The sequence below is a fragment of the Passer domesticus genome, chromosome 1 (genome assembly GCF_036417665.1).
Source record: "Passer domesticus isolate bPasDom1 chromosome 1, bPasDom1.hap1, whole genome shotgun sequence".
NCBI lineage: Eukaryota > Metazoa > Chordata > Aves > Passeriformes > Passeridae > Passer > Passer domesticus.
Window position 1 is genome coordinate 109548390 of NC_087474.1, and position 26161 is coordinate 109574550.

The following is a 26161-nucleotide window of genomic DNA, read 5'->3' on the forward strand; positions in this document are numbered from 1 at the left end:
TGCAGGACTTCATCTTGTTGAATTCCCTGACTTCATCTTGTTGAATGCCCTGATGTTCCAGCCCCTCTATCCAGCCCCTCTCTCCTGCCTGTCGAGGTCCTGCTGGATGCCAGCATGACTCTGGTGAATCAGCCACTCCTCCCAGGTGTATGTTATCAGTAAACTCAGCAAGGGTACACTCTCCCCCACTGTCTGGATCAAAAATGAAGATGTTGAACAAGACTGGGTTCAGTACTGACCCCTAGGGCACATTGCTAATTATGGACCTCCAAGTAGACTTTATGCCATTGATCACTGCCCTCTGAGCTCAGCTGTTTTCAGTTCAGCTCACTTTCTGCTCATCCAGCCCACACTCCATCAGCTTCCCCCTGACCACTTTATGGGAGGCAGTTTCTGTCTCGAGTCTAAGTAAGAGACACTATCTGCTGCTCTCCTCTCATCTACCAGGTCAGTCATTTTATCATAAAAGCTTATGAAGCTGATCAAGCATGACTTGCCCCAAATGGATACACTCTGACTATTCCTGATGGTTTTCTCAACCTTCATTTGCCTGGAAATGTTTTTCAGGATTAGCTCCTCCATCACATTAGAATCACAAAATGGTTTGGGGTCAGCAGGGACCTTTCAAGATCATCTAGTCCAATCCCCCTGCCATAGGCAGGGACATCTTTCACTAGATCACATTGCTCAAAGTTCCATCTAGCCTGACATTGGACACTTTCAATGATAGAGCATCCACAGCTTCTCTAGGAAGCCTTTTCCAACATCTCACCACTATCACCCTCCTAGGGACTGAAGTGAAGTTGTCCAGGCTTGATCCTTCATCTTGAACTTCTTGAAGATAAGAGTGACATTTGCTCTCCTTCAGCAATTCTCCCATCACCACATTTGATGAAAGGTCATTGAGAATAACCTCTACCAGTGACACCAGTCAGCTCCTGGGCACATCCCTTCAGGACCCATGCACTTTTGTATGCCCACATTCTTTAAATATTCCCTGATCCAAGCCTGTTCCACCAATGGAAGACTTCCTTGCTTCAGACTTTTCCATAGTGTGTTTCCTTAAGGCCAGTCTTGCTAGCAAAGGCTGAGACAAAGAAGGCATTTGGTACCTCAGCCTCTTCCATGCCCTGTGTCAGCAGTGGGCCTAAATTTTCCCCAGCCTTCCTTTTTCTACTGAGGCATGTACAGAAGCAAATCTTGTTGCTCTTGACATACCTTGCCAGACTCAGTTTCAGGCCTTGACTTTTCTAACCATGTCTGTAATGCATGGCCAGTCTGCATTCTTCCCAGATTACCCAGTCCATCCTCCATCCCCAGGCAGAGTCTATGTATTCCCACTGTGCTGCTGTGCAAATCCCAACTTCACCTTTGCATCTTTCTGGCCTGTGCTTCCCTGTAGCTCTGTATTGCAAATATTCAAGGCATCACACCCTGTCTCTCTCATCCCAACAAGACTACAGCCCCGCACAGAGATCTCTGATTGCTTGGGTTTGTTCCCCATGCTGCAGGGCTCAAGTACAGGCACTTCAGAGGGGCACCTGACATGCTGTTTTCCCAGAAAGAATCTGGCAGGTTTCCCTGTAAGGCTGTGTTGAAGTAATTGTCTTGCTTATATACAAATGCTTGCAGTGACCCTGCATAAGCCTTGTTTTGCTGATTATGTATTTCCTTTTGTTCACATCACCCCAGGCACCCTTTGCTTGTTAACCTTGTCTGTCAGTCTCTCTTTAGTAGTTTCTCTACTAGTAACTCTGTACCCCCCTTTATTCCTAATTTAAAATCCTTTGAATAACGGTTGAATTTAAATGAAGACTGGTATTCTGCAGAAAGAAGAATAGAAGTGTACTGTAATTCTTTCTGCATAAGTGTCTGCATGCTATTTGTGTTTCCTGGCCTGAAATTGAGATAAAATCTATACTGTAAAAGGTTACAGTAAGGTTACTGTAAAGGCATATATTTGGTCTACAACCCTTCAAGACTTTTCTTAGAGCCAGCTCTGGCTCTGGAAATGCTAAGTAGAACAAGGGAGTAAATGTGGCGTAAATTAGAGCTAATCACTGCAGAAGAAAATATCTGTTTTACAATATCAAAGGTTTGTGTTGCAAAAGCCAGAGCTTCGGGAGGTACCTGGGGAGGCTGTGACAAGTCACACAGGCTGACAATCTGCTGCCACGGCTCAGTGTTAGCAGCAGTGTCAATAAAAAAAGCCATCTCCTGGGAGCAATTCTTTTCCCCATTAAGGTCTTGTGCATTAGATAAAAAATGCATTGTACCACTGGCCTTGCCATTGTATTGTGTGTGAAGTATTTGCCTCTTACATGCTTCCTCTTTGAAATTTTCTCTTTGAAATGTTCTTCTAGCTAGGTAGTGAAATAAATCTCCTTCTGCAAAGGGAAATTATCAAAAACTTTGTAGAAAACAAAATCAAGTGTGTGACAACAGGTATTCTAAATTTTGTCCATCTCTTGGTATTACAAGCTGTTGAATGTTGCTTTTTGCAAAACACAGAATTGCACTCTTCATTAAAGAGATCTGTTTATTTCTAAGGTATCCTGCTGTTGCTGAATTAACATCTCTCGAAGGTCTTAAAAGAATTAAAGGCTATCTCAGCTCTTGTAACTTTTGCAAATGCAAGGCATATTACATTGACTGGGTCTTCTATAACTGCAAGACATACAAAAAAAAAGGATTTTTAAATTAACTCTGTTTAAGCACTTGAAGTAACAAACCTCCTAAATCAAAATACTTATGATGTACAAAACCATAATAGTGACAATACACTCTTGCATGTGCTTCTTCCCTGAAAAAAAGGTAAAAAATTAACAAAAGCCCAACAAACGGGAATTATATCAATCAATGCATAATAAGAAGATCCCTAAACTTACAAGACAATAGTTAAAATCTGAATAAAACAAGGTAGGAATAGATGAATACCTCTAAGAAGTGGAAATGGGCAAATTAAGCAAAATTGTCTGTAATGCAGGATGTTTCCTAAATAATATAACTTGCTGTAAGATGCAACTTTGACACCGGTGCCATTGCTGCCATTTCCTGAGAGACAGAGAAAACAAAGGCATGCAAAATTTGTGAAAACCTATGCTTGTATCAGTAGGACATAGGATACACAATTAGTCTGTTGGTTTTGTTTTGATTTTTGTTTGCAGATTCTTTTCACAATTACTTTCTGGCTACTGCTTAGGCAACACCTTACTGAACAGAAAGCGCTTCGGCTAAAAGAAGCTACTTTATCTGAGGTCAAAGTTGGAAGTGAAGAAAATGAAGAAAAAGGTAAAGCCAGATCCAATTTAGTCCTTCAGTCATGATAGAAGTTCCAGTTACTGCGTTTCTCTGATGCTGAAAGCAATTAGCAAGGTATCTGTTATTAGCTAAGAAAGATATTATAAAATCTGTGTGCAGCTATCTCTAAGATATAGAAGTAAAACACTTTTGAACTTTAGAAATTCATATGAAATGTTCTTTACTGGAAGGTAATAAAATTACTCATTTTAGAAAGATCATCAAAATTTCAAATGATCAGTTTACTGCTATGTTCCCAACTCAAACCAGGGGATTAATTGCCCTAAAGTTTAACCACAGGAGATGAGTTTACCTAGGAAAAGTTGTTAAATTCCTTGAAAGTTGTGTTGGTACATAAACTTTTATACAGACACAGAAGTTAAACTACAAATTTCAGTGGAAAAAACAAGCATGTATTTTTTAAGTGGAGGGGCTCAAGCACACCTGAGAGCAAAGTTTACTTTCATAGATTCAGCTTACCTAATAGCTCAGTGACCTGTTCTTTCTTTTGCTACTGGACACATGTTCCTCCAAACATTCCTTGCTCTCTCTGGATCTTACACTGAAAAAGTTCAGTGCACTGAAATGGTAGAAAGTGAGCTCTGGAAGCAGTGGTGTGGTTTTGTCTCTGATTAATTACAATCCTTGTCTCAGTAAAACATCTGATCAGTGTCAAAGCTGTACTACAAGGATTTTCAAGACAAGAGCCTGAGGAGGGGGATGGTGAGTGTGACAAAAGGAGAGGGCAAGCCTCTTGATGGTGAAGTTTCAATATTGCTCTCAATGGAAAGAAAAACAACTGTACTGTGGTTCTGGCGAGCCCTGTTATCTAGATACTTGCACATGTACTTGCTGCTGGGGGTCACTTACCCTGCCCTCCACATACTTCATAAGGTTAATAACTGGGGAATATTGGTCTCTTCACAGGGCCAAAGCAGCTTTTCTTTTCTGGCCCAGATGCAGCACAAAATCTTGGATAAATGATAGGTTTTTTTAAAAAACAGCAGTGTTAGTGCAGCATTTATATTTTTAAGCTTCTTTGGGTTTATGTTAAGGTTTTCCCTTGCTTGTAGTTTTTGAGGATAAATACAATATTATCTAAAGGATGAAACTCAAAGGGAGAGGTTTGAATACCAAGTGAGAGTTTAAACTCAAGAGGTTTCTGGTGGTTTCTTTGTTTTCCAATTTAAAAGGTTGCTTACTTGAGAGTATGAGTATATGGAAAGTGTTTTGGCTGTTATCCATTATGCATCCCTTAAGCTCTAATTTTCCACTGCAGCTGCTGACATTTCAGACAAAGTGAAGGTGGGTGTTTGGTAAGGATGTATAGCCATGTGCCCTATGGCTCCAGCAGCAGGTTTAAGCTCATACAAAGTTAAAACCCTTTTCCTTGCTCTGGAGTCATGCATGATTAGGAATTACAGTCTCTTGTGAATATTGAGTTTTAAGTTTCTGTGTTGTATGCAGAGATTTTACTTTCCACCCATTTAAATTCTTACTAAAAGTCCCCAGAAGAGACAGGCCAAATGTGACTCTGTATTTGCAGAAGAGGAGTCGCAAGAGGGAGAAGTGTCAGAAGAACAGGAAGAGGAGAAGGAAGAGGAGGAGGAGGGAGAGGAGGACGATGAACAGGATATTATGAAAGTTTTGGGGAAGCTGGTGATGGCTATGTTAATCAAGTACTGGATTTACGTCTGTGGGGGCATGTTCTTCTTTGTCAGCTTTGAGGGTACAATTGTCATGTACAAAATCATCTACATGGTACTGTTCCTCTTCTGTGTAGCCCTCTACCAGGTAAGGGAGAACTGTGTTAACTGAATTTTATCCTTGAATAGAACTGTTCATACTTTTAGCTTGGTAATAAAGTAGATCCAAATAGAATTCATGAACAGTGAACTTGTTCTTTAGTTAGACACAACAGAATAAGACTATTTGAAGGGATTAAGACTAGTTTTCCTTTGGTTTTTGGTTATAGCCAATGACAGGTAAAGTGCATGTAAATTAGGTACAATGCACCTCTGCTCTGCCATGCCACTTCACCATAAGCTTTGGAACCTTCGTGGAAAATTCTGAGTCCATGTACATTCTACATAGCCACCAGTTTTTTTGACAGCTGGTCCACACCGCTTCTACACTCCAGTGAGCATGGGAGTCCCTCTACTCCTGGACTTTCATCACCCAATGGTGATGAAATTAGCTGGCTGAAGGTGTCCCTGACTTTGTGTGTGTGGCCCATGTCTCATTTTTGCACAGAAGTCTTTACTTCAATGCATTTGCATCAGAACCAAAAACTATCTCAAAAATCTGTGCCTGCCACTGGGGGGGTATCATTGCTTACTTCACACCAGTTAGAAAAATAGCATTCTTCATTTTTGTTTGATAGTACAATGTTGTCAATATTTCTATCAGTGTCTTTGCCTTCAGCATGTGTCAGCATGTTTAGTGTGTGATTTTCAGGTACACTATGAATGGTGGAGAAAGATTTTAAAGTACTTCTGGATGTCAGTGGTTGTTTACACGATGTTGGTACTTATCTTCATCTACACATACCAGTTTGAGTCATTCCCTGGGTTGTGGAAGAACATGACAGGTCTGGATGAAAGGAAGTAAGTGGTTTTGATTAATTTTTTATTTGTATCTTTTATCTGAGTTCAGTGTGATGGAAGGACCTGAGAGTAGTCTTCCTTATTAAGGGAGAAAAATGCCATGCAGCCATTCTCAGGCATAGCTGATTTTAGGCACTCAGTTATGAAGCCATAAATTTATTGGTGTAACCATAGAAGTGAGCAAGACCAAGAGAGGAGCTCAGAGTTGTGTTTTCTCCAATTGGCTGCTTAGACTTTTGGATTGCTTCTGTTCTCAATACAGTGCCAATACTTCTCTTCACCACTTTGACTATAGGACGCAGATCCAGGGAAAGATTAAGGGTAGATCTGCAGGATGTTTGGAACTGATGAAGGTGAACCTGCTCTCCAGTTGATAAGGAGTACTGGGATTCTTCATCCTAATGATGAGTTGGGCATTTCTCAAGAGGAGCTTACACTGGAAAGTATAAACAATATGAGTGGATCTCCAGTGCAGGATCTCCAGTCAGAGAAAACTCATCTGATTCAAGAGCTCTGTGGCAGGGTTTGTTCATTTGACTGTACTTTTACAGTACCTCTCTACATTACTGAGTCCGAACACAAGATACTTGCATCATAAAACTTGCTAGTTTGGGAGAATTTTAGAAACCAAAACCATGCAAAAATTACCATCCCCTTATTTTCTATTGCAAATAATTTGTAGAAATGTCTCATGGAAAGAATATTTTATATGAAAAGATGCCTTAGTGGAATACTTTTTTTTTTTTCCAGACTAGAGGACCTTGGCTTAAAACAGTTTTCTGTGGCTGATCTATTCACACGCATCTTTATCCCCACCTCCTTCCTACTGGTGTGTATCTTACACCTTCACTATTTCCATGATCGGTTTCTGCAGATCACTGATTTAAAAGCTGTAACCAGCAAACAGGACAACACTATTTACAGGTAAGAAGCAAAGTAAATGGAATTATTGATCATCTCTATGGAAGTGCTGCTTCTGACTATCTTGTAATGCTCACTTTTCAGTAGATATTATTTGCCTTTGCTATGACTATCTGGCTTAAAAAGAAGGCGCACAGTATCCAGCACCCCACTACAACCAAAGTATCTGTCTCTCCCCATTTTCCCCTACATACTGAACTTTTTCACTTTAAGATACCTTTTCAAAGGTACTAATGATATTTATATTTTTGTTTAATTGTCTTTGACCTTTACTGGAAGTTAGGTGCTTAATTACTGTGTGTGCCCTTTTGTATATGTGTTCCTGTCAGTAATAAGAAATACAGCTTTTATTTTGGGTCACTTCTTTTTTTTCAACATCCTTTTTGAGGTCCACATGAAGATTTGGAGATCTGTGGAAATCACCACATTTTGATTGAACAGTTAGGCCTTTTCATAAAGTTGAACTTCAGAAACGGAAAAATTCCGAATTTCTGTTACTTTTCATAGTACTGACCCTTGGCTATGCTAGACATTTGGTGATTTCATCCAGACGTTCATTAGCATTTTTTCATGAATCTGGGACATCACTTTTCTGGTGTTCAATTCTTATATATTTTCCTTCATAAAAACCAATCTGGCCTAGGATCCTCAGCCAGGAGTATAAGAGAGAGAAATGGTTTTGTAGTACATAGTGTTATATTATGCAATAACAATTATGTTCATTATTTGAAAGCAAGTAATTTAGACCCCATTTTTAGAATGTTCACCTGTCTAGTGATAGGTGTATCTCAGCTGCACTTCTGTGAAGAGGGACTGGCTGCATAGCACCACATAGACCACAGGAAATAATGCCACAGGGAATTATGCCAGTTACTTAACAGGGAATTGTGTTCTAGGTTATGCAAGATTTTAAAAACATTTCAGATATTTTTCATACATTAAATTTGATATGAGGCTACTTCACAGTGTATGGTGCAAGTTTGTGCCACAAGAATAAGCTCCATTTTAATGGAATGCTTCCAGTTTCTGTGTTTAAAAAATTGCTAAGACCAGAACTGATCAAACTTGATAAAATTTCCTAATAAAGATGTGGGGAGGATTAAACTTAACTTTTAGATGTCTGTCTGTGTAATAGCTCTCCTGTTGCTCTTCTTGAATTGCTAAATGTGATGGTAGATTCAAGGGCGCTTTTGTAATGGCCTGTGAGCAAACTTCCCTTGCCCATAGTGGACTTGTGCAGCAGTAGGTACATGTTAAGAGCTCAGAATTGGCCAAGTCCTGAAAACAGAGCCCAGATACGTGTCTGAGCTGAAATTGGCATTTGGGGGAATGCTTTACAGTTTGCAGTAACTCTGCAAGCTCTCTGGCAGCCCAAAGTTTGCCCTTGTGCTGAGTAACAGAGGAAGTTTCCACCTCCCTCCTAATGTGACACAATAGACACAGAATAAAAAGACCCTGAGGCACTCATAGGATTTTGATGGGTTCACTTTGCCTGTGCAACTGCTACTTGATAATCTTCCCATTACACATGAAAGATACAAGAATATTATACAGCTTTCCAAATGGTGGCATGAAGAGGATCACTGTGACTAGAGTCACTTTATTCCTGAAGGATGGAACTGATGGTGAAGACACAAAATGTTTTAAGGCATTGCGAGCAAACATTTTTGCCAGAAATAAATAGCCTTGAGATATCACACTGAAGGTGGACATTCATTGTCGTACCAGGCTTTTTATTAAAGTCACAGATGAAGGAGATTATGTGATATCATCAGCTTTTTTATCTTGGCATTAGGATGCTAATTTTGAGTCTAAATGTGTATTAGATTGTATTAAACAGTCACATAAGTAGCTAAATATTTTTAACTGTTAAATGTGTCATATGTGCTACATTTGCCATTTTGCAGTATTTTCAAAATCACAAATATCACATATTTCCTTTGTTCCCCCTGAGAAGCTTTAACTTCTCTAACAGACCAATATCCAAATCAGAACAGTTTTCTTGGTTTGCACTCCTACTAACACTGCCTGGCATATGAAAATCCAACTCTTTTCTTCCCTTGATGCATTAAATCAGTATTGAGCATCAGCTGACTTTATAGTTCAAAGCTTCACGATAAGAGCACAGCTGACCTTTGTATTGGTGATGCATAAAGCCGGATAAGAACTAACATAACAACTATCTTCAGCTTAACAGTAATGCTAGCAATAAGTTGCAGGGGCAATTAAAACAGATTCAAGATTCCTATATATGTGCAGTTTTCTCTCAAAGCTACTAAAAATTAATTTTCCTTTTTTGCTTTGAAGACACTAGCAAAAAAGGAAAACTTCAGTTAACAAATGCTTTACCTTTTTAAACTGCTTTTATGCTGCACCTTTGGCAACAAAAAAAATTAAATAAAGAAACAGAACCTTCATTTTGAGTAACAAGACAGAACTCAGTCCTTTTAATAGTAAACTTCTTAAAATAATCACAGCAGCTGGGAGCTGGTCATGAAAGCAATAAAGAAAGCACATCCAGTTCCTCCATCTGCCTTTGAACTGCCAGGTGTGATTACAGTACTACAGTTGTGTGTAACTGAAGAGTCCTGCTGAAATTGCTAAGAATGTTCATTTATTAAAATAAAGCTTCTCATGACCAAAATTTGCAGAGTGAATTGAAGAGTGAGGGTCTGCCAGCTGCAAAGAGAGGGCACAGAAACTGGCACACTGGAACTGGCAAAGTGAGGCACTTCTCACTATTTATAAAGGTGTCAGAACTGAGTGTCTCAGTTTTACATCTGCAAGAGAAAGACAAATTCTCTGATTAGGACTTTGCAAACCCGTTTCCTTGCTGTACCATGAATTATGGAATGGCAGAGATAAAGATGGTGAGGTAGATAATTTCTCTGATATGATGCTCTACCATAATTACGTATATTTTTTTAAAATAAAACATAATTTAAAATTTGTGGTATTCTAAGGCTTACTTAAAATAAAGCAGTAAAGGCTGTTCTCACATTTTGAGGACTATGAAAATTATCTGTAGCTCTGACTGAAGTTGCATAGGATCTAAATGTCTGAGAGTTGCATTTTTAAGCTTCGTAGACTTTTCACTGTATGGTGTATGTTAAAATGTCAGTGTGCATTGTTATGACAATGTGTCATAACACATTGGTAGACAGGAAAGTGTGTTCATTCCTATTTAACGGCTTTCTTTTCTCTCTCTAATTCATCTCCCATTTTCATCTTGTGCTTTCATCTCCCACCTCGTAGCCATGCCAAAGTCAATGGCCGTGTATATCTAATAATTAATAGGTGGGTACTTCAATTCTTCCTTTCCTTTAAAACCTATATACCTTAATTTTTTTAGTTACTTCTTAGTTGCCTTAAAGCAAAGTATGTTCTTGCTGCGCAGCACTGTGAAGTAAGCAGGGAGATAACATTGTTCAAGTGATGCAGTTTCCTAAAGCTGATGAAGCAATTAATACACCTCTCCTGCATATTTATACATTGTGAGTTTCTTCTCCCAGCTGAGAATTCTCCTAAACTTTGCCCACGCCTCAATGCAGGAATAATTGGTGCTATTTGTAATTGGCTGCAGACGATAGATTCGGTTGAGGAGGCTCGTTTATCTACCCTTTGTTTGTGCATGGAAAGATGCATGTCTGCATGCGCCTGTGTACACACAGACACGCAAACACGGAGACACACATCCCTGTCTTTCTCCAAGCATAAAAGAATGGGAATTTGAGGGCCTGTTCAGTTAAATATGTGGTATGTACACGAGTTTCTACAGACCGAAACTTCAGAGCTGGAAAGGGAACACTGAACCCACTGCATGCTAAGGCTGTTAATTCATGGGCTGAGTTGGGGGCTGCAGGATCCAAACTAGACAAACTGCCATCATGATCATCCCTTTATAAATGGCATTGTGAAAACTCCATAAATTAGATCCCTCTCAAAATACTTGATTGGAATAAATGTGAGCTATTTTTAAGTAATCTCTGAGAATAGAAGGACTTCTGAGTTGTTGTCATTACTGAATATAAACAGAAAAACCAAGAAGATGCATTGTTTAGATATTTGTGATTACCTGCTCTAACAAGAAGTCAATTTATGAGTCATGTTTCATGCTCCTTCTTCAAATGTCATCACATGGTTTGAGTCACCGTTCCTAAAAGTTCACCAGAGCTGGAATTCTGGTCTACAGAGTGGTGAGGGCAGGAACCTTGGCTAAGGCAGGCAAGCTGGTTGCCAAGGGGCATGGCCCGGAGGCAAGGCGGGGCTTTGACCCATGGGCAGTCAGGAGCATGAAGCAGCCACTGAGGGTGAGGATCAGATCTGGAATCGGTAAGAGGGTCAGCCACAGGCTGGTGAGGCCCCAGCGAGTCCATGGAGATAAGCCAGGTGTGCAGCAGAGGCAGGGTGTCAGTCTGCATGTCAGGCTTAGGGTCAGGGAGGCGTGGGAGCAGGCACAGTCACCGCTGCGATGCAGCCACCACAACGCGGCAGAGGCCTCGGCATGGACACCGCACCCAAAAAAGGAGAGGGACCCTCTGCACCAAGGCTTCCTGGCCTGTCCAAATCCCCTAACAGGGCTTGGATTCAAGCAGCATATTCCCTTAAATCCCTGTGAAGGCACTCAAGGTCCTGCCAGTGGAAGTATGGCACTGTGTGCTCAGTTTGAGTCTTGGAGACCAAATATCTGGGAGATGGGTCACTAGTGTTCTGCAAAGCAGAAAGCTTTCTGTTCTTAAGGCTTTGCATAAAAGGTACTTAAGAAATTATTTTAGCCAGGAAGTTTCAAGCAATTCATAAACGGCAAAAAATTATCAAAGACAAAAAATGCTTAATAATGCATTCAATTAATTAATCTTCTGCTCTAGTAAATTTCGGATAGGTGAAAGTACTAGGAATCCAGCAAGGACCTGAGGCACACGCCTGATTTTAGTGCCACTGAAATTGCTTTGTTGCCAAAAACTAGATCTATTGGTATACTTCTCGTTATTGATACCCTTATTAATGAACCTGAGAGTAAGAAATGCTCTCAGGTAAAAGCAGTAGTGGCTGTACCTTCAAGGCTTGTTGCCTCCATTATTGTTTAGTTATTTGTGTCCCTTAGTATCAGACACAATGCCTTTGTGTGGGGTTATATGGGGTAATTTCCCACTAGCATGTGGCTTCCAACAATGAAGTCATCTCACTAGCTGTGAAGATGTATGGGGTAGCTGGTCTTAAAAATTCTAAACTAGTGTAGTTTTTATATCTAATGCCTCAGTGTTGTTGGTTACATTATAACATTATCTCATTGTGGGGAAAAAAAGAAATTGGAAAAGCAACCCTGGCAATACATGAGGAAGTTTTGGAAGGAAGATTCCAAATAGACTAACTTTCCAAACAGTGGGCAGGGCATTTTATCTATCCTTGGATCTCCTAAGTACATGATCCAATGCTCAAGCCTACTGATGCAAATAAAACTAAGCTTACTGAAAACTAAACTCATGCTGAGGCTTTATCAGGTATATAAATTACATGTACCAATCTTTATAACCCCATTTGGCTCCTGAATCTCCAGAATGCGAATGGGAGTTATATGAATAAGAGAAAGATGAGTCCATTCATACCAAATCCTATAGAGTTATTGTGTTTCTGTCCAATTTACACTGAGTTTAGTCATTAGGTCTTTGATTTACATCAGTGTGAATAGATTTTTTTCATTATAAAAGTCACTTGGGAAGATACCTCGTAAAAATCAATGCAATTTCATATATACAAAACCTGTCTGATTATATGATTACTTTCATTTCATGGTGCATTGCCTTTTAAATGAGCACTAGTGGTTTATAGTAACCAGGGATCTCTATAACGTGAACTGAACTGAAAATTCATTCTCTCTTCTTTATACATGATGTTCATATTGGTACTTCATTAGAGTGAGTTATGTCATTTTAGGGAACACTGATGTTTAGTAAATTTATAGAGATTTGAATATCCTTTTAGTGTATATGCTAGCTGATCTGTGACTTAGATATAAAAATAATTGAAGAGTCTCAAAAAAGATGATTGGTAACAGTCAACATTGCTTTACTGAGGGCAAATCAAGCCTGACCTATTTGCTGACCTTCTATGACCAGGGTGCAGCATTGATAAATAGGGGCAGAGCAACTGACATTGTCTGCCTGGGCTTATGCAAAGTGTTTGACACTATCCCATATAATATCCTTGTCTCCAAATTGGAGACACATGGATGGACCACTTGGTGGATTAAGAACTGGCTGGATGGCCACACACAGAGCTGGTCAATGGCTCATTGTTCATGAGACCAGTGATGAGTAGTGTCTCTCAACACCAATACTGGGGCTGAGACAGTTCAGCATTTTTGTTGGTGACATGGACAGTGGGATTGAGGGCACCCTCAGCAAGTTTGCTGAGGACACCAGGCTGTGGTGCTGTCAGCACACTGGAGGGAAGGGATGGCATCCAGAGGGACCTTGACACACTCAGGAGGTGGACCCATGCAAACCTCATGAGGTTCAGCAAAGCACAGTGCAGGGTCCTACGCCTGGGTCGCAGCAATCCCAGTCACACCTATGGGTTGGGCAGAGAAGGACAGTAGCCCTGAGGAGAAGGGCTGGGGTGTCATGATTGACAAACAACTGAGTCGGCAGCCTGCACTCACATCCAGAGCCAATGGATTCCTGGGCTGCATCCAAAGGAGCATTGTGAACAGGTCAAAGGAGGTGATCCTGCCCCTCTACTCTGCTCTGGTGAGACCTCGCCTGGAGTGCTGCATCCAGCTCTGGGGTCTCCAGCATAAGAAGGTTCCATGGAACTGTTGGAGCAAGTCCAGAGCAGAGACACAAAGTTGATAAGAGGACTGGAGCACCTCCCTTACAAAGACAGGCTGAGAAAGTTGGGGCTGTTCAGCCTAGTGAAGGAGAAATTGCTTGGAGACCTCACAGCAGCTTTCCAGTATTGGAAGGGGCCCTACAGGGAATCTGGAGAGGGACTTTTCATCAGGAATTGTAGTGACAGGAGAAAGAGTAATAGGTACAAATTGAAAGAGGAGAAATCTAAGTTAGATATTAGGAAGAAATTCTTTACTGTTGAGTGGAGAGACACTGGAACAGGTTGTCCAGGGAGGTTGTGGGTGCCCCAGTCCTGGCAGTGTTCAAGGCCAGGTTGGATGGGACTCTGAGCAACCTGGTCTGCTGGGAGGTATCACTGCCCATGGTAGTGGATACTTTAAGGTCCCTTCCCACCTAAACTATTTTATGATTCAGTTGCCAGTAGCCAAAGCTACTGAATAAATTCTTGAGTATTAGATTTTTTTCAGGTTATTAGACACTCAGGTTCATTGCCCAACCCATGATGAGGAATTTTAGACATGAATGTGGCTAAAATGTGATTAAACTTTATTACTTGATATTTTTTAGTGTTTGAATGTCTTGTTAAACTTCTAATTTTAAAACACCTTTTCTGCTTTTTGACAATTGGCATAGTATTTCTGCTTCAGGGTTGTTTAGTCAGATTTCTGTAGTTTTTCCTGCATTTGAGACTCCAAAGTTTCCATCTTGAAGAAACTGCAGCTCCCAAATGATTGAAAAATAATTCTGCTTATTTGAATTTCTCATTAACTGCCTAGTCTATTCTCTTAATTTTTAGTGATCAGGGAAAAAAATATATACATTTTTAGTTTCTTGAACTGTAAAAATCCTAAAATTGGCAGAATTTCCTGTCTAAATAGTTATAGGCCAGAATTTCACATCAAGAAAAATAAATCCCTGAGATAGTACTATGGAATTTTAGAACAGCCTTACAGGTGCTTGGAAGTATGCTGAGTGTAGTAATTTCAATAGCATAACCAAGCATTTAATGACCTAATCATAGACTTGCCAAAGGGAGACTTCATTGCAAGGAGTCATATTCAAAGGGAAGCTGGGTTTTCTGTAGCAATGGGAGGTGAGTCCCAACAGCACAGCTTTGGGAGAAAAAAGAAAACCATAAGAAAATATTTATCTTCTCTAGTAAAGAAAATATATATACTGAATAATCTCAGGGGGAAAAGGCATCATGGCACTAGAGAAATATTTTTTCTGAGTTAAATCAGTCGTATCCCAGTTTTGGTAGTGTGAAGCTTACTGATAGATTTAAATGGAGACTATTATAAATTAAAGAAAAATTCTCTGTGTGATATGGCAAAGAGAGAGAGAATAAATGTCACTATCAAAGACAGATATTATAAAAATCTTCTGAAGGTGCAGCTGTGGAATTCTTGCTTTTGTTTGTTCCCAAACCAATAGCTGGAAGAAAACTTGCAAATTCCAGGTGCATGTTTTAATTGGAGGAAGGTGGAAATGCATTTACAGTGATAGGTCAGATACTTGTGATGGTTCAGCTGCATTACTCAGAGCATGGTACAAAGTTGACCACATTTAGCTCTGGTGTAAATAGGTTGCCCCTTTCCATCTGTGCTGGAAATCCATGTTTTTTTATAGAAGCACGCCGTGAATGTCATGATGGCATGCTCTTGGCATCAGAAGGCTTCCGCAGGTGAAGTAGGAGAATGCTTTATGACTTGTGATGTAGCATGACGTATTTGTCAATGACCTTCTTCTGTAACCCCTCTGTTCTCATCTCCCTTTTTCTTTCTGTTCCAATTACTTTGAGCAGCCTCAAGAAAAAAATACCAAACCACCAAAATGAGTAAGTCCCCTGTGAAGTCATGAAATGTTTCCTCTTAATATCATTTCATGCTTCTACATCTTAAACTCTGACCATTTTCCCCTGTGGGGAAAATGTCAAGTTTAAGTGTCAATACCACTCATTACTAACTAACCATTAGTATCTGAGTGAGAAGTAGTTTACTAATACATTCCAACAACTCAATTTTCAGTGTGTGTTTGGAGAGAGTACCAGAATCATTAACTTTTCTACTTCTAAGGCATTTTCCATGAACAGTTAATTTTTTCTAATTAAACAGTTTGAAAAAGAAAAAGACTGCAATGTCATTACTCCTCAGTTTGCTGACATGATACTCTTTACCTACAGACTGGTGCACCAAGATGGAAGCCTGCCTGACATAACTATGATGAATCTAACAGCCAGCAGAGAAAAGGAAGAGGATAAAATGCTGGAAGAGGCTGGTGAGACAAGAATGGAAGAGCCGGAGGGGGAGGGAGGGAAAGGGAGGGTCAAAAAAGGAAAAGAAGAAGAGAAGGAGGATGAGGATAAAGAAGATGATGATGATGACGACAATGAAGACAATGAATCAGAGGAAGAAGAAACTACAGGTAAGCTCTACAGAATGCAAATTTTTCTTTCCTCAGTCTTAATTAATAGTATCAATAGGTAGTTTGTTATTGGTCATCCCTGTTAACTTCAATCACCAAGTTTTCCTTCCAGTTTCATGTACAGGCTTTGTCAAAGAGCCTGAACTGAGCAGATGGATACTTGTCAATTATTCAACAGGCTCTTCTTGGGAAAAATTGTACTGTAGGATGCTGAGAGGAAGAAACCAACAGAAACCCAGTGCTCATTTCTTCTAGGTGGTCTGGGTTAGATTATTTAAAGGCTACCCCAAATCCTAAATACTTATTTCGAGTGAAACCTCCTTACAACAAAGAAAATAATACACATACATATTTAATATCTAATACTACATGCTTTCAAGTCATGTCTCCCCAGAAGTCCCAATGGCTTTGCTTCATTATTTATGTGCACATTAGTGTCATATTTTTCACTTCTGAATATGGAATAGTAATTGATGCCAGATGAACATAAAAAAGCTCAAGGGCAGACATGGGTATGGCTTATACTATCATCCTTGATATTGTTAATATGACCTTCTAAAATGAATTATTACCATAACTCAGTTTGTAATATGAGCCAAAAGTGAAACTAGGAAAGAGCATTTAACACTCAAGGAAGATGTATTCTTTGGAAAGAGCCTTACTAGAAATTTAGTTACTCATGGCAATAATAACAGGAATGTGACACTAAATAGGGAGAGGATCTTTGTCAAGGCAAAATAGCAGCACATCAGGCTTGGCAGCCCTAAGGAATCAGGGAATCATTCTTAAGATCATTGAGTCCAGTCATTAACCCAGCACTGCCATATCCACCACCAAACCATGTCCCTAAATTCCACACCTATACATCTTTTAAATACCTCCAGGCATGGTGACTCCACCACTTCCCTGGACAGGCTGTTCTCAGCTGAAACAACTTACCTTTCCTGGCTGGAACAGCTGTCATCACAGAGGGGGTCATGGGCCATGGAAACCTTTATTGGCCAGCCTTCATTCTGTCTGTGAGGGGTGAGGGGTCTGGTGCACTCCAGCCATTCCAGCTTGTTGGGAGGGCCTTGGGAAAGAGACCAGCTGGTGGACATTACTCTGTGCAGTGACTCATGCAAGCAGGGAATTTGGGAGCTGCAGCTGGTGTTGCTTGGAATAGCACAAGGGAATCCATCTTTAAGCTGCATTTATTTCTACTGGAGTTATACCATTTTTACACAGCCATGTGGCTGGAGCTTTGACATTAAACACGCTCATGTGTGCAGACTTCACTACAGAGTGTTGTACAATATTTCAGTGGATGCAGTCAGGCCTGTATTTTATTCCCTGTGCATGTATTGCCTGACAAGAGCACCTTTATAAGAGCACCTTATCTGCCTCCTCCTCTTAGCTCACTGTCTGGATACATCTTGCATGATGCAGCACTGCAAATGAAAATAAATGCAATAAAAGAATGAGTGAGAACATCTAACTCTGTCAAGACTTCTCTCAAATACTCTTATTGTGCTTATAAAACCACATGTAGCATTAGAGTTCTGTAGCTTAATTAATTTCTCAAGTTTAATTACTTACTTGTGCTTACAGAATTCCCATCTCTCAGCATTTTTGTTAGGATTTTCTAACTTGTGTTCGGAGAAAAAAATGCAAAGAAAAAAATGGAATTTAGTTGTGAGGTGTTCCAAAAAAGTCTGCTTTTTCACACAAATGTGCATGCATTCTTCACACAAATATGCATGGAGTAACCATTTTGGTGTGCTTTACACATATAAAATAAAGTGATAATTTGAAATAATTTCATAAAGAAGGTGGTAACTCCTTTGCATTTTTACCAGCTTACACAGTGATGTGCTTTGGTATCACTTGCAAATGTTTCCGTCTCTGATATTAAGAATGTTCTCACAGCATGAAAAATCCTTCCTAATCTCCAAAATGCTTCTGAAACCCTGAATACAGTGTGAAGACTTTATACTAATATATACCAGCCAGATGAAACAGTTTTACAGCCAGCCCACAAGCAAAGTGGTTGCTTAGAGAGCACTGTTCAGCAAATGTATTGTCATGTACACTCACATGTAACAGGTGATGGTTCCACAAGCTTGCTCACTGGAGTACTATTTGGGAGGATGGCTTTTTCAGCCAAACACCCCTGCAAAGGGATGCTTTCACCCAGCTTCGTGATCTCTGCTTGATAAAGCTTTTTCAACTGAGGGAAATATTTGAGTGGGCTACAGTTTGCCTTTCTTGATTTAGCTGTCCTGTGAAGGCACAGGTCACAGTCTAAAGAGGCTGTGCTGTTTTCAAGGCAGTTTAGATGATTCTGACTTCTGAAGATGTCTATAGTAAAATTGTCTCAACCCTTGTGACAGGAATCCAAGCCCTAGTGTGCATGGATTTCTTCCAATCTGGCTGAAAAGCTTTCTGAATAGTAGTAGTAGTAGTCTGTGCTTTCTGAAAATAGGCTGGGTCCATAGCTTCCAAAAATAAAATTAAAAAAAAAAAATTCTGAGCTGGAAAAGGACCAGGGCTGGATTTAGTTCCTGAGTGAGATCTCTAAGCTTAGGTCCAAAAATACTGGAGAACAGGAGTCCAAAAAGAGCTCTGATGAGAGGAATAAAAGCAAAATTGGCAAGGGAGGCCACCACTGTCACTTTTGAAGTATGGAATCCTTCCAGGGAATGTGGGTCAGAAGGGAAAGCACCCCAGCTAAGTGGGCTTCAACCCCACTTTTATTTAGTTAACCACTGAGCTGTGCCTTTATCCTCCCTCTTATCTTACTCTAAGGCTTAGAGAAGCAGAAAAATCATTGTTGTCTAGTGGAGTATTCTATTTCACAGAGATCTTCTGGTTTTGTCCTTACAATGGTTCTGCTTGAACATTCCTGCAGACTTGAGGAACAAGTGGCATCTGGTGATCGACCGCCTTACAGTGCTGTTTTTGAAATTCCTGGAGTATTTTCACAAGATGCAAGTCTTTGTGTGGTGGCTGTTGGAGCTGCACATCATCAAAATTGTTTCCTCTTACATCATCTGGGTCACAGTGAAAGAGGCAAGTAAACATCCACTGTCAAACTCTTACACATCTTGTCAGCATCTGCCATGAGGTTTTACACCCAGGTGTAGGAAGAGGGCTTTCTCCTGTCAGACCTCACTGAAATGACGGGATCCAGCTGGGTTTGTTCACCTGCTGGGAAGCTTCCTTGACATCCTCCACATTCTCTCTGTTTCAAGAGTCTCAGCTTGCACCTTTTCTCCAGGTATTAAAATTTTATTAGTCCCATTCTTTGTATTTAAGAGACTCTCCTGCTCAAACTGTCTTTGGGCACTGTCCAAGGATGGAAGACATAGAAAAGACTGGGAAAGTAAAGGTAGGAAAGTCACTTAAACTTGGTCTGGTGCTTAAGAAACAAGAATGTGGAGCTATGGCTGAAGAAAAAGGGAGCAACTTTTAGCTGTGCATTTGGTGCAGGCAATGTGAGTTCTCTGTGTGACATAGCCATTTCTTGAACAGGGTAGTAAGATGAGATTCACTAAAAACAAAATTATACCACTTTTCTCTCTTTTTTTTTTTTTTTTTTGTGGGGGAAAAATCAAGAGTATGAAGGTCAGCTGCACAGACACATGGATCTGTGCCATCTCTTCTTTGTTTCATGAGTACTAAAGCAGCAGAAGCTGCATGTGGTTCTTTATATTTCACATCTGTTGATAAGGAAGATAATAGTATTAATATTATGTAGGTAGTAAATGTCTTTCTAAACCAACTGTAAAGTTCGTTCTTCTTCACTTACTACTTTGTGTCTGTGTTATTGTGGGTATTGTTGTAATTTATTTTTTCAGTATTTTCCTCAAAATTTCTGCATGTCCCGTTTTAATTTTTTTTTTATCTGCTGTGGAAAAGGTCAAATTTTCTCAGTTCTTTTGTTGCTCCATGTAATTTCTGCACTGTTTTTGTGTTTTCAGGTGTCTCTACTTAACTTTGTGTTTTTAATTGCATGGGCTCTTGCTTTGCCATATGCTCAGTTTCGCCCACTGGCATCAAGTATCTGCACTGTTTGGACATGTGTGATTATTGTCTGCAAAATGTTGTATCAGCTCACATCTATTGATCCCAAGGATTTTTCCAGAAACTGTACACTGGTGAGTACAAATGTGTATTAAAAAGGTTTGACTTCTGTCTTCTTCAGTGAAGGAGGGCAAAAGGAAGCATATCAAATACAAAAATAACAGTTCACCTGATGTATTATTGTTGATTTCATACCCTTGCCAAGCACTCTTAAGTTAATGTTTTATAACTGCTGCATTTTCTTTTTAGCCAGGAGAGAATGAAACTAAGGTCAATTTAGAAGAACTGAAAACCTCAGTGCTCTACAGTGGGCCAGTTGATCCTTCGGAGTGGGTTGGATTGAGAAAGTCTAGTCCCCTTCTTGTGTACTTAAGGGTAACTTCTTTGTTGTCTTTATTCAGATATCTTCTTATTTGTGATGAAAATAGTATTGAAATAAATAAGCTGTCACACAAAAAAATGTAATGCAAACCATTGATAATAGGGAAATACACAGGGAAAGAGGCAACAGGAAACCACATCTGTTACACAGAACATTTCCAGAAGGGATTCAGGACCAATTAAGTTATTCTTTCATATAGAATTATCACTTTTGGACTCTACCATCTGTTAAAAGCTCTTTAAGAAATGTGGTATTTAAGAGCTCTAAGTAATTAAGAGATACATGGCTTTCAAGTGCCAAGGGACTGATGGGTCTAATCAGAGTAATTGCCCTGAATGACAGTGTGTGCTAGAAGTTAATTTTTCTAAGTGCTTATTCCTTATCCACAAATTAGAAAATATAATGAGTTAAGAGAATCATTCATTCAAACACTAGTAAATGGATGTTTTTTGTTTTTCTTCTTGGTTTTGGTTGATGCCTGTGAGCAATGTTTTATTATTCCTGTCTTGATTAAAAAACTTTACTTACAGTGAACATGTGCCAAGTCCTTGGGAAACCATACTTGTTATTAATTTGAAGAATCTCCAACATTCTATATACACAGTTTAAGGTTGACAGAAAGTATAAAAATCCCAGTGGCACCTGTTTCAGGAGATTCTTGTCCCAAATATTTCTCAAAGAACAGAGATCTAGACTTTGCCACTTCTGCTTCAGTTATGACTTTCTTGAGGGACTTTTCCAGAGCTGGTCCTTTTAACCAGCTTTTGGAGTTAGTTAGTACCTCTCTTCTATTGAGCATAGGACAGATCTCCCTCCTGAGATAAATAAAAAATCAATTCATAGCCACCCTTGACTGTGTCCTAGTCAATCTGGCTTTGGGACAGAAGGAGCTGTGCCTGAGAGAAGACTGACAGATGGACTGTTCATGTGAAAGAGTGCCTAGGTTAAATTTGCTCTACCCAACATCCTTGTTTTGGAAATTTAGTGCTTGACAGTAAACCTCTGCAGATGATTTTTGTGTTTGTATCTTCTATCTTCTTCAAAGCAAAACATGATACCTTAAGAGAATCTATGAAGCATGTGAATGGGTCAATGCCTTTTTCCTTCTCTTCATTTCCACAACTAGTTTTTATTATAATATTTTCTATTAATTAATGTCTTTATATGTTTCTTCTGGATGTCTGTGTGATTCATCAAAATCCAAGAATTGGTGTGAACCTTAATTTGTTGTAATCATAGTAGCTGGGAATAGGCGCCAGTGCCTTTTGGAGTGCAGAAGTCCTCAGTGATAACATCAATTTGGGTATTAATAGGTTTATACTTATCAGAAAATTTTATAGATTCTTGTGATTTTGACTTCTATTTAATATTCTCCTGATTGTGTCTTCCATAGAATAACTTACTGATGCTGGCTATTCTGGCCTTTGAAGTTACAATCTACCGTCACCAAGAATACTACAGATGTCGAAATAACCTCACCGCACCTGTGACCAAAACCATTTTCCATGATATTACAAGAGCACATCTGGATGATGGACTTGTAAACTGTGTCAAGTATTTCATAAACTACTTCTTCTACAAGTTTGGTTTGGAGGTAAATATGTGTTACTTTTCTTTAGATTAACATTCCAAACCTTTTGAATGTGTTATTCTTGAATAGTAGCTTGCGTTGTGTTTGACATCTAGAGGCTTATTAGTCATCATTCATGTTAGTCATCTCTGTTCCCTTACCATGTCTGTTTGTTCATGGTCACATTAAATGTACTTTTAAAAAAATCTTTCCAAGTAGTGGTTTTTCACAATTTTCTATGCCTATCTGAAGGAGGCAACTCCCAGAATAATGCATCTTAAATTTAATCATAATGATGCTCTTGACCTATCTGTTAAACATTACCACCACTATGATCAGTGGAGTAAACTGTTCACAGCCATCTGAGGATTAAGAATGAATGAAAATTTAAAAAGCCCAGCAAGTTATTTTCTTTGGGAAATAATTTTAAATCATTCTAACCTGGGGAGAGAGAAAGACAAAATAGTGAGCAGAGTAAATTAAGTTTTCACAAAGTTTCAAAACATGTTTCATGGAACTGAGTGAAGGGACTGCTTTCAGTGAAGCCAGAGAACAGAAATGCTGAAATGCAGAGCCTTTAGAATAATGGAAAACTAAAGCTGTCTTGCAGGAATTGACTGGATTTGTCTATCACCTATAGAAGCTGTATGGTCCAAATGCCTTGTCCATTTCCTACATGAGGACACATTTTAGTTATACCAATCTTTATAGTTCCTCTTCTTTTCCACATCTGTACATCATATCAAAATACGTGGCTGTGCAATGTGTTCTTTGCTTGACAACAATTAAACATTTCACATACTAGCTATTGTGACAAGGCTCTTTCCTTCTGCTATCTTTAGATATCACATAATGGAAACCTGCTGTAGACAGAAGAGTATCAAAATTTTGGGTCTTTGGGTGGAGTGGTGGAAGTTGCTGTTGGAGCATGTTGGTTTGCACAGGGCTCCTGCAGTCAGACGCAGGCACATCCAGGCATTCTGTCAGGATCCACAATAATTTATTACTGCTGTATTGACTAGTCATGAGGTCGTAAAAGTTGTTTATGTTTCTTTACTTCATTTCCAGACCTGTTTTCTTCTATCAGTGAATGTAATTGGTCAAAGGATGGATTTTTATGCAATGATTCATGCCTTCTGGCTGATTGCTGTGTTGTATCGACGTAGGAGAAAAGCTATTGCAGAAATCTGGCCAAAATATTGCTGTTTTCTAACGTGCATCATTACATTCCAGTACTTCCTTTGCATTGGCATCCCACCTGCTCCTTGTAAAGGTAAGGACACCCTTTATGTAAAATTACTGCTTGTTGCTTTTATGGAAACATGCTGGAAAATTGGTAAGTGTTCTGAAGAAAAGGACTAAGTAATTGTTATGAAGTACTGATCGAATTTTTGCATGCCTCTGCCACACAGACTATCCATGGAGAAGTGGCAATGCCAACTTCAACTCCAATATCATAAAGTGGTTATACTTTCCAGACTTCATTGTCAGACCAAACCCCGTCTTCCTTGTGTGTAAGTATTTTAGCACGTTGTTATAAAGTGCTTATATGTTCTTTGCATAAATCACCTGTACAAAGTGGAATTTGAAGCCAGCCTTTCATTTACACTTCAGCAGCAAGATGACAGATTTTTTTGCATGATTGAATACTACATATGGCTTTGAATGTAGTAGAAAAGTTCACAGAGTTAGTAATTTTTGCATCTGCTTTTCCTGTATCCCTTTTTTAATAATTTGACATAAAAATGTATGAATATTTCCCCTTTTCTCATTTATTTCTCCATAAAAGACATGGACAATGACAGGTAAAAAACCTAAAAACATTAATAAATTTCAATTCAGAGTTTAATGCATTGAAAACCACTCAGTCTTGGAGGTTCAAAGTGTGGGAAAACAGTCTGGTAACTACATTATTATACATCACGACTCTCCTTACACCTATGTTGATGACTGAATTTTTCCTTGCAATCACTGCTTTCTCCTAGATGACTTCATGCTGCTTTTGTGTGCATCCTTGCAAAGGCAGACATTTGAGGATGAAAATAAAGCTGCAGTACGAATCATGGCTGGAGACAATGTGGAAATTTGCATGAACCTTGATGCAGCATCTTTTAGCCAACATAATCCTGTTCCTGACTTCATCCACTGCCGGTAAAAACTGAATCTTAAACACTTGGAAAATACAGCGCTTCCTTTTCATAAAGTTCACTAGGCTAAAAGTCATTCTCACAGCTTCCAATTTTACTTGGAATTTGTATTCATGTACGTTCCCATCTAACATACTGCTGTATGAGAGTTAATTTCTGGGTGGATGCAAACACATCTTCCTAAAACCGATGATTTGTTTTAAGTGCTCTCCAGAGAAGTTCAGTGATAAATTTGCCTGGAAGCCTGCATTCACAGAATCATAGACTTGTTTAGTTTGGAAAAGACCTTTAAGGTCACCATGTCCCACCACTGTCTTAGACAATCAACACATTGCAAAATATTCACCTTTAGGTCACAAGTTCTTGCATGCTATCTGTGCACATGTGGATTTAGAAAGTTTGAAAAAAAAAAAGTGTAGTTTGGCTGTTAGGTTAATCTAACCCTCTGTATTTCCAAATCCAGAAAAAATCTTGGTACTCAAATCTGAGTTTCCCTCCATGAATTCCCTGTGGGGCAGCATTTATGGTGGACTTAAGTGCTCTGCTGGTTTCCCCTCAAGCACAGACATGTTAGCAAGAATCCATTGTAGTCTGCATGTGTGTGTTTAATCCCAAAAATCATCAGTTGTGTCCTGATGAATTGTTGTCTAAGCACGATCAAAATAATCCTCTAAGAGACTGTCCTTTGTGCTATTTCATCTAGGCATAAGAACCATAAAAGTGTCTTGGAAGGACAACTGACATGTCCTCTTCGTGAGCGCTGCATATAAGCTTGTTTAAGGTGAATAACACATAAAGGGGCAGAGCTTGAGGCAGTTTGTTCTGAACTGCCTTCAAACAATGGAACTGTTCCATTGTGTGATCATTTCATAAAACACAGATTAGCTCAGCTCTTCTAAATTTTGCTGGACATGGTCTTATTTGAAGTTGTCTCTGAAAGTTGTGGAGTACTACAAGAATAAATGGGAAGAGTAAGATTTCTTCACTGTGGTGTTCTGCTAGACTTGATCTGTTAATGCATGTTACCAACAGATGTCTGAGTATGACAGCAATACAAAAACCTCTAGAACCAATGTCCATGAGAATCTTCCTTTGGAAGACAGACATTTCTTTTACCAGACAAGTGGTATCACTAAAAGTCCTACTCAAGATCTCTGGGATGATCCTGCTATTTCTGTTACAATGAATCATTCAATTGACTCATTTGTCCAGAGATTTATAGTTGCTACTGGGCAAAGGCTGAGCAGTTCTCCCCCTTGAGAATTTCCAGTCTACACAGTGGACCCAGTGTTCTAGATTCAGTAACATAAGCAGGAAGGGAGATGTGTTAATCTTTCTTCAAAAGGCTTCATCAATGAGAATGCTTTCTAAATGATAGCTGACAAATAGGGCTTGATTGAGAGGAAATGTAGTGGAGTTTTCTCTTGAGTTTTTCTCTTGCCACTGAAGTTATGTCCATCTTAGCAAAGGCTGATGCAGCAGTTGCATTGGGCACACTGATATGTTTGGTCACTGGTAAAAACCATCACTGTTTTCTGACAGAAAGATCGAATTTTCCTCCCAAAGTCCAGAAAAAAAATTATTCTGAAAAAAACTCATTACTGATGGGAATGTGTATTAAAGCTGTCTTTAGAAGAGAAAAAGACAAGAAAATCACTGGGTTTTAAACAGCCTCTTTTGGGATCTTTTCAATGTTCTCTGGAATCTGATAGGTAACTCTGGTCATCTGTGTAAGATATTCCCAAGTGGACAAACATGAAACTTTGGAACACAGAGGATATTTGAAGATTTTGGGTGGTAATCGGAGTCAGGAAAACAAAGTTCAAGCTGAACTGGCCTTCTGCTCCTTCACAGTCCTTTGGGTTAATTTCTGTGGTTTGTTTCATGTGCATGGG

At 39.4% G+C, this 26161-nt stretch overlaps 1 protein-coding gene across 11 annotated transcripts in view; it reads left to right on the plus strand.

Moving 5' to 3' along the window:
- PIEZO2 (piezo type mechanosensitive ion channel component 2) overlaps nucleotides 1–26161 on the plus strand; it is a 288110-nt gene that overhangs the window by 200950 nt on the left and 60999 nt on the right. For 6 of the 11 annotated variants that reach the window (XM_064433518.1, XM_064433438.1, XM_064433476.1 and 3 more), the window contains 14 exons: nucleotides 3168–3291; nucleotides 4847–5094; nucleotides 5758–5906; nucleotides 6657–6830; nucleotides 10083–10124; nucleotides 15483–15515; nucleotides 15861–16102; nucleotides 18993–19153; nucleotides 20065–20241; nucleotides 20417–20542; nucleotides 21943–22143; nucleotides 23188–23392; nucleotides 23532–23633; nucleotides 24105–24270. In XM_064433518.1, coding sequence (XP_064289588.1) covers nucleotides 3168–3291; nucleotides 4847–5094; nucleotides 5758–5906; nucleotides 6657–6830; nucleotides 10083–10124; nucleotides 15483–15515; nucleotides 15861–16102; nucleotides 18993–19153; nucleotides 20065–20241; nucleotides 20417–20542; nucleotides 21943–22143; nucleotides 23188–23392; nucleotides 23532–23633; nucleotides 24105–24270 — 2150 coding nt within the window. Of the gene's footprint in view, nucleotides 1–3167; nucleotides 3292–4846; nucleotides 5095–5757; nucleotides 5907–6656; nucleotides 6831–10082; nucleotides 10125–15482; nucleotides 15516–15860; nucleotides 16103–18992; nucleotides 19158–20064; nucleotides 20242–20416; nucleotides 20543–21942; nucleotides 22144–23187; nucleotides 23393–23531; nucleotides 23634–24104; nucleotides 24271–26161 lie in introns of all 11 variants that reach the window. The other 5 variants (XM_064433452.1, XM_064433487.1, XM_064433468.1 and 2 more) reach the window with 3 other exon arrangements.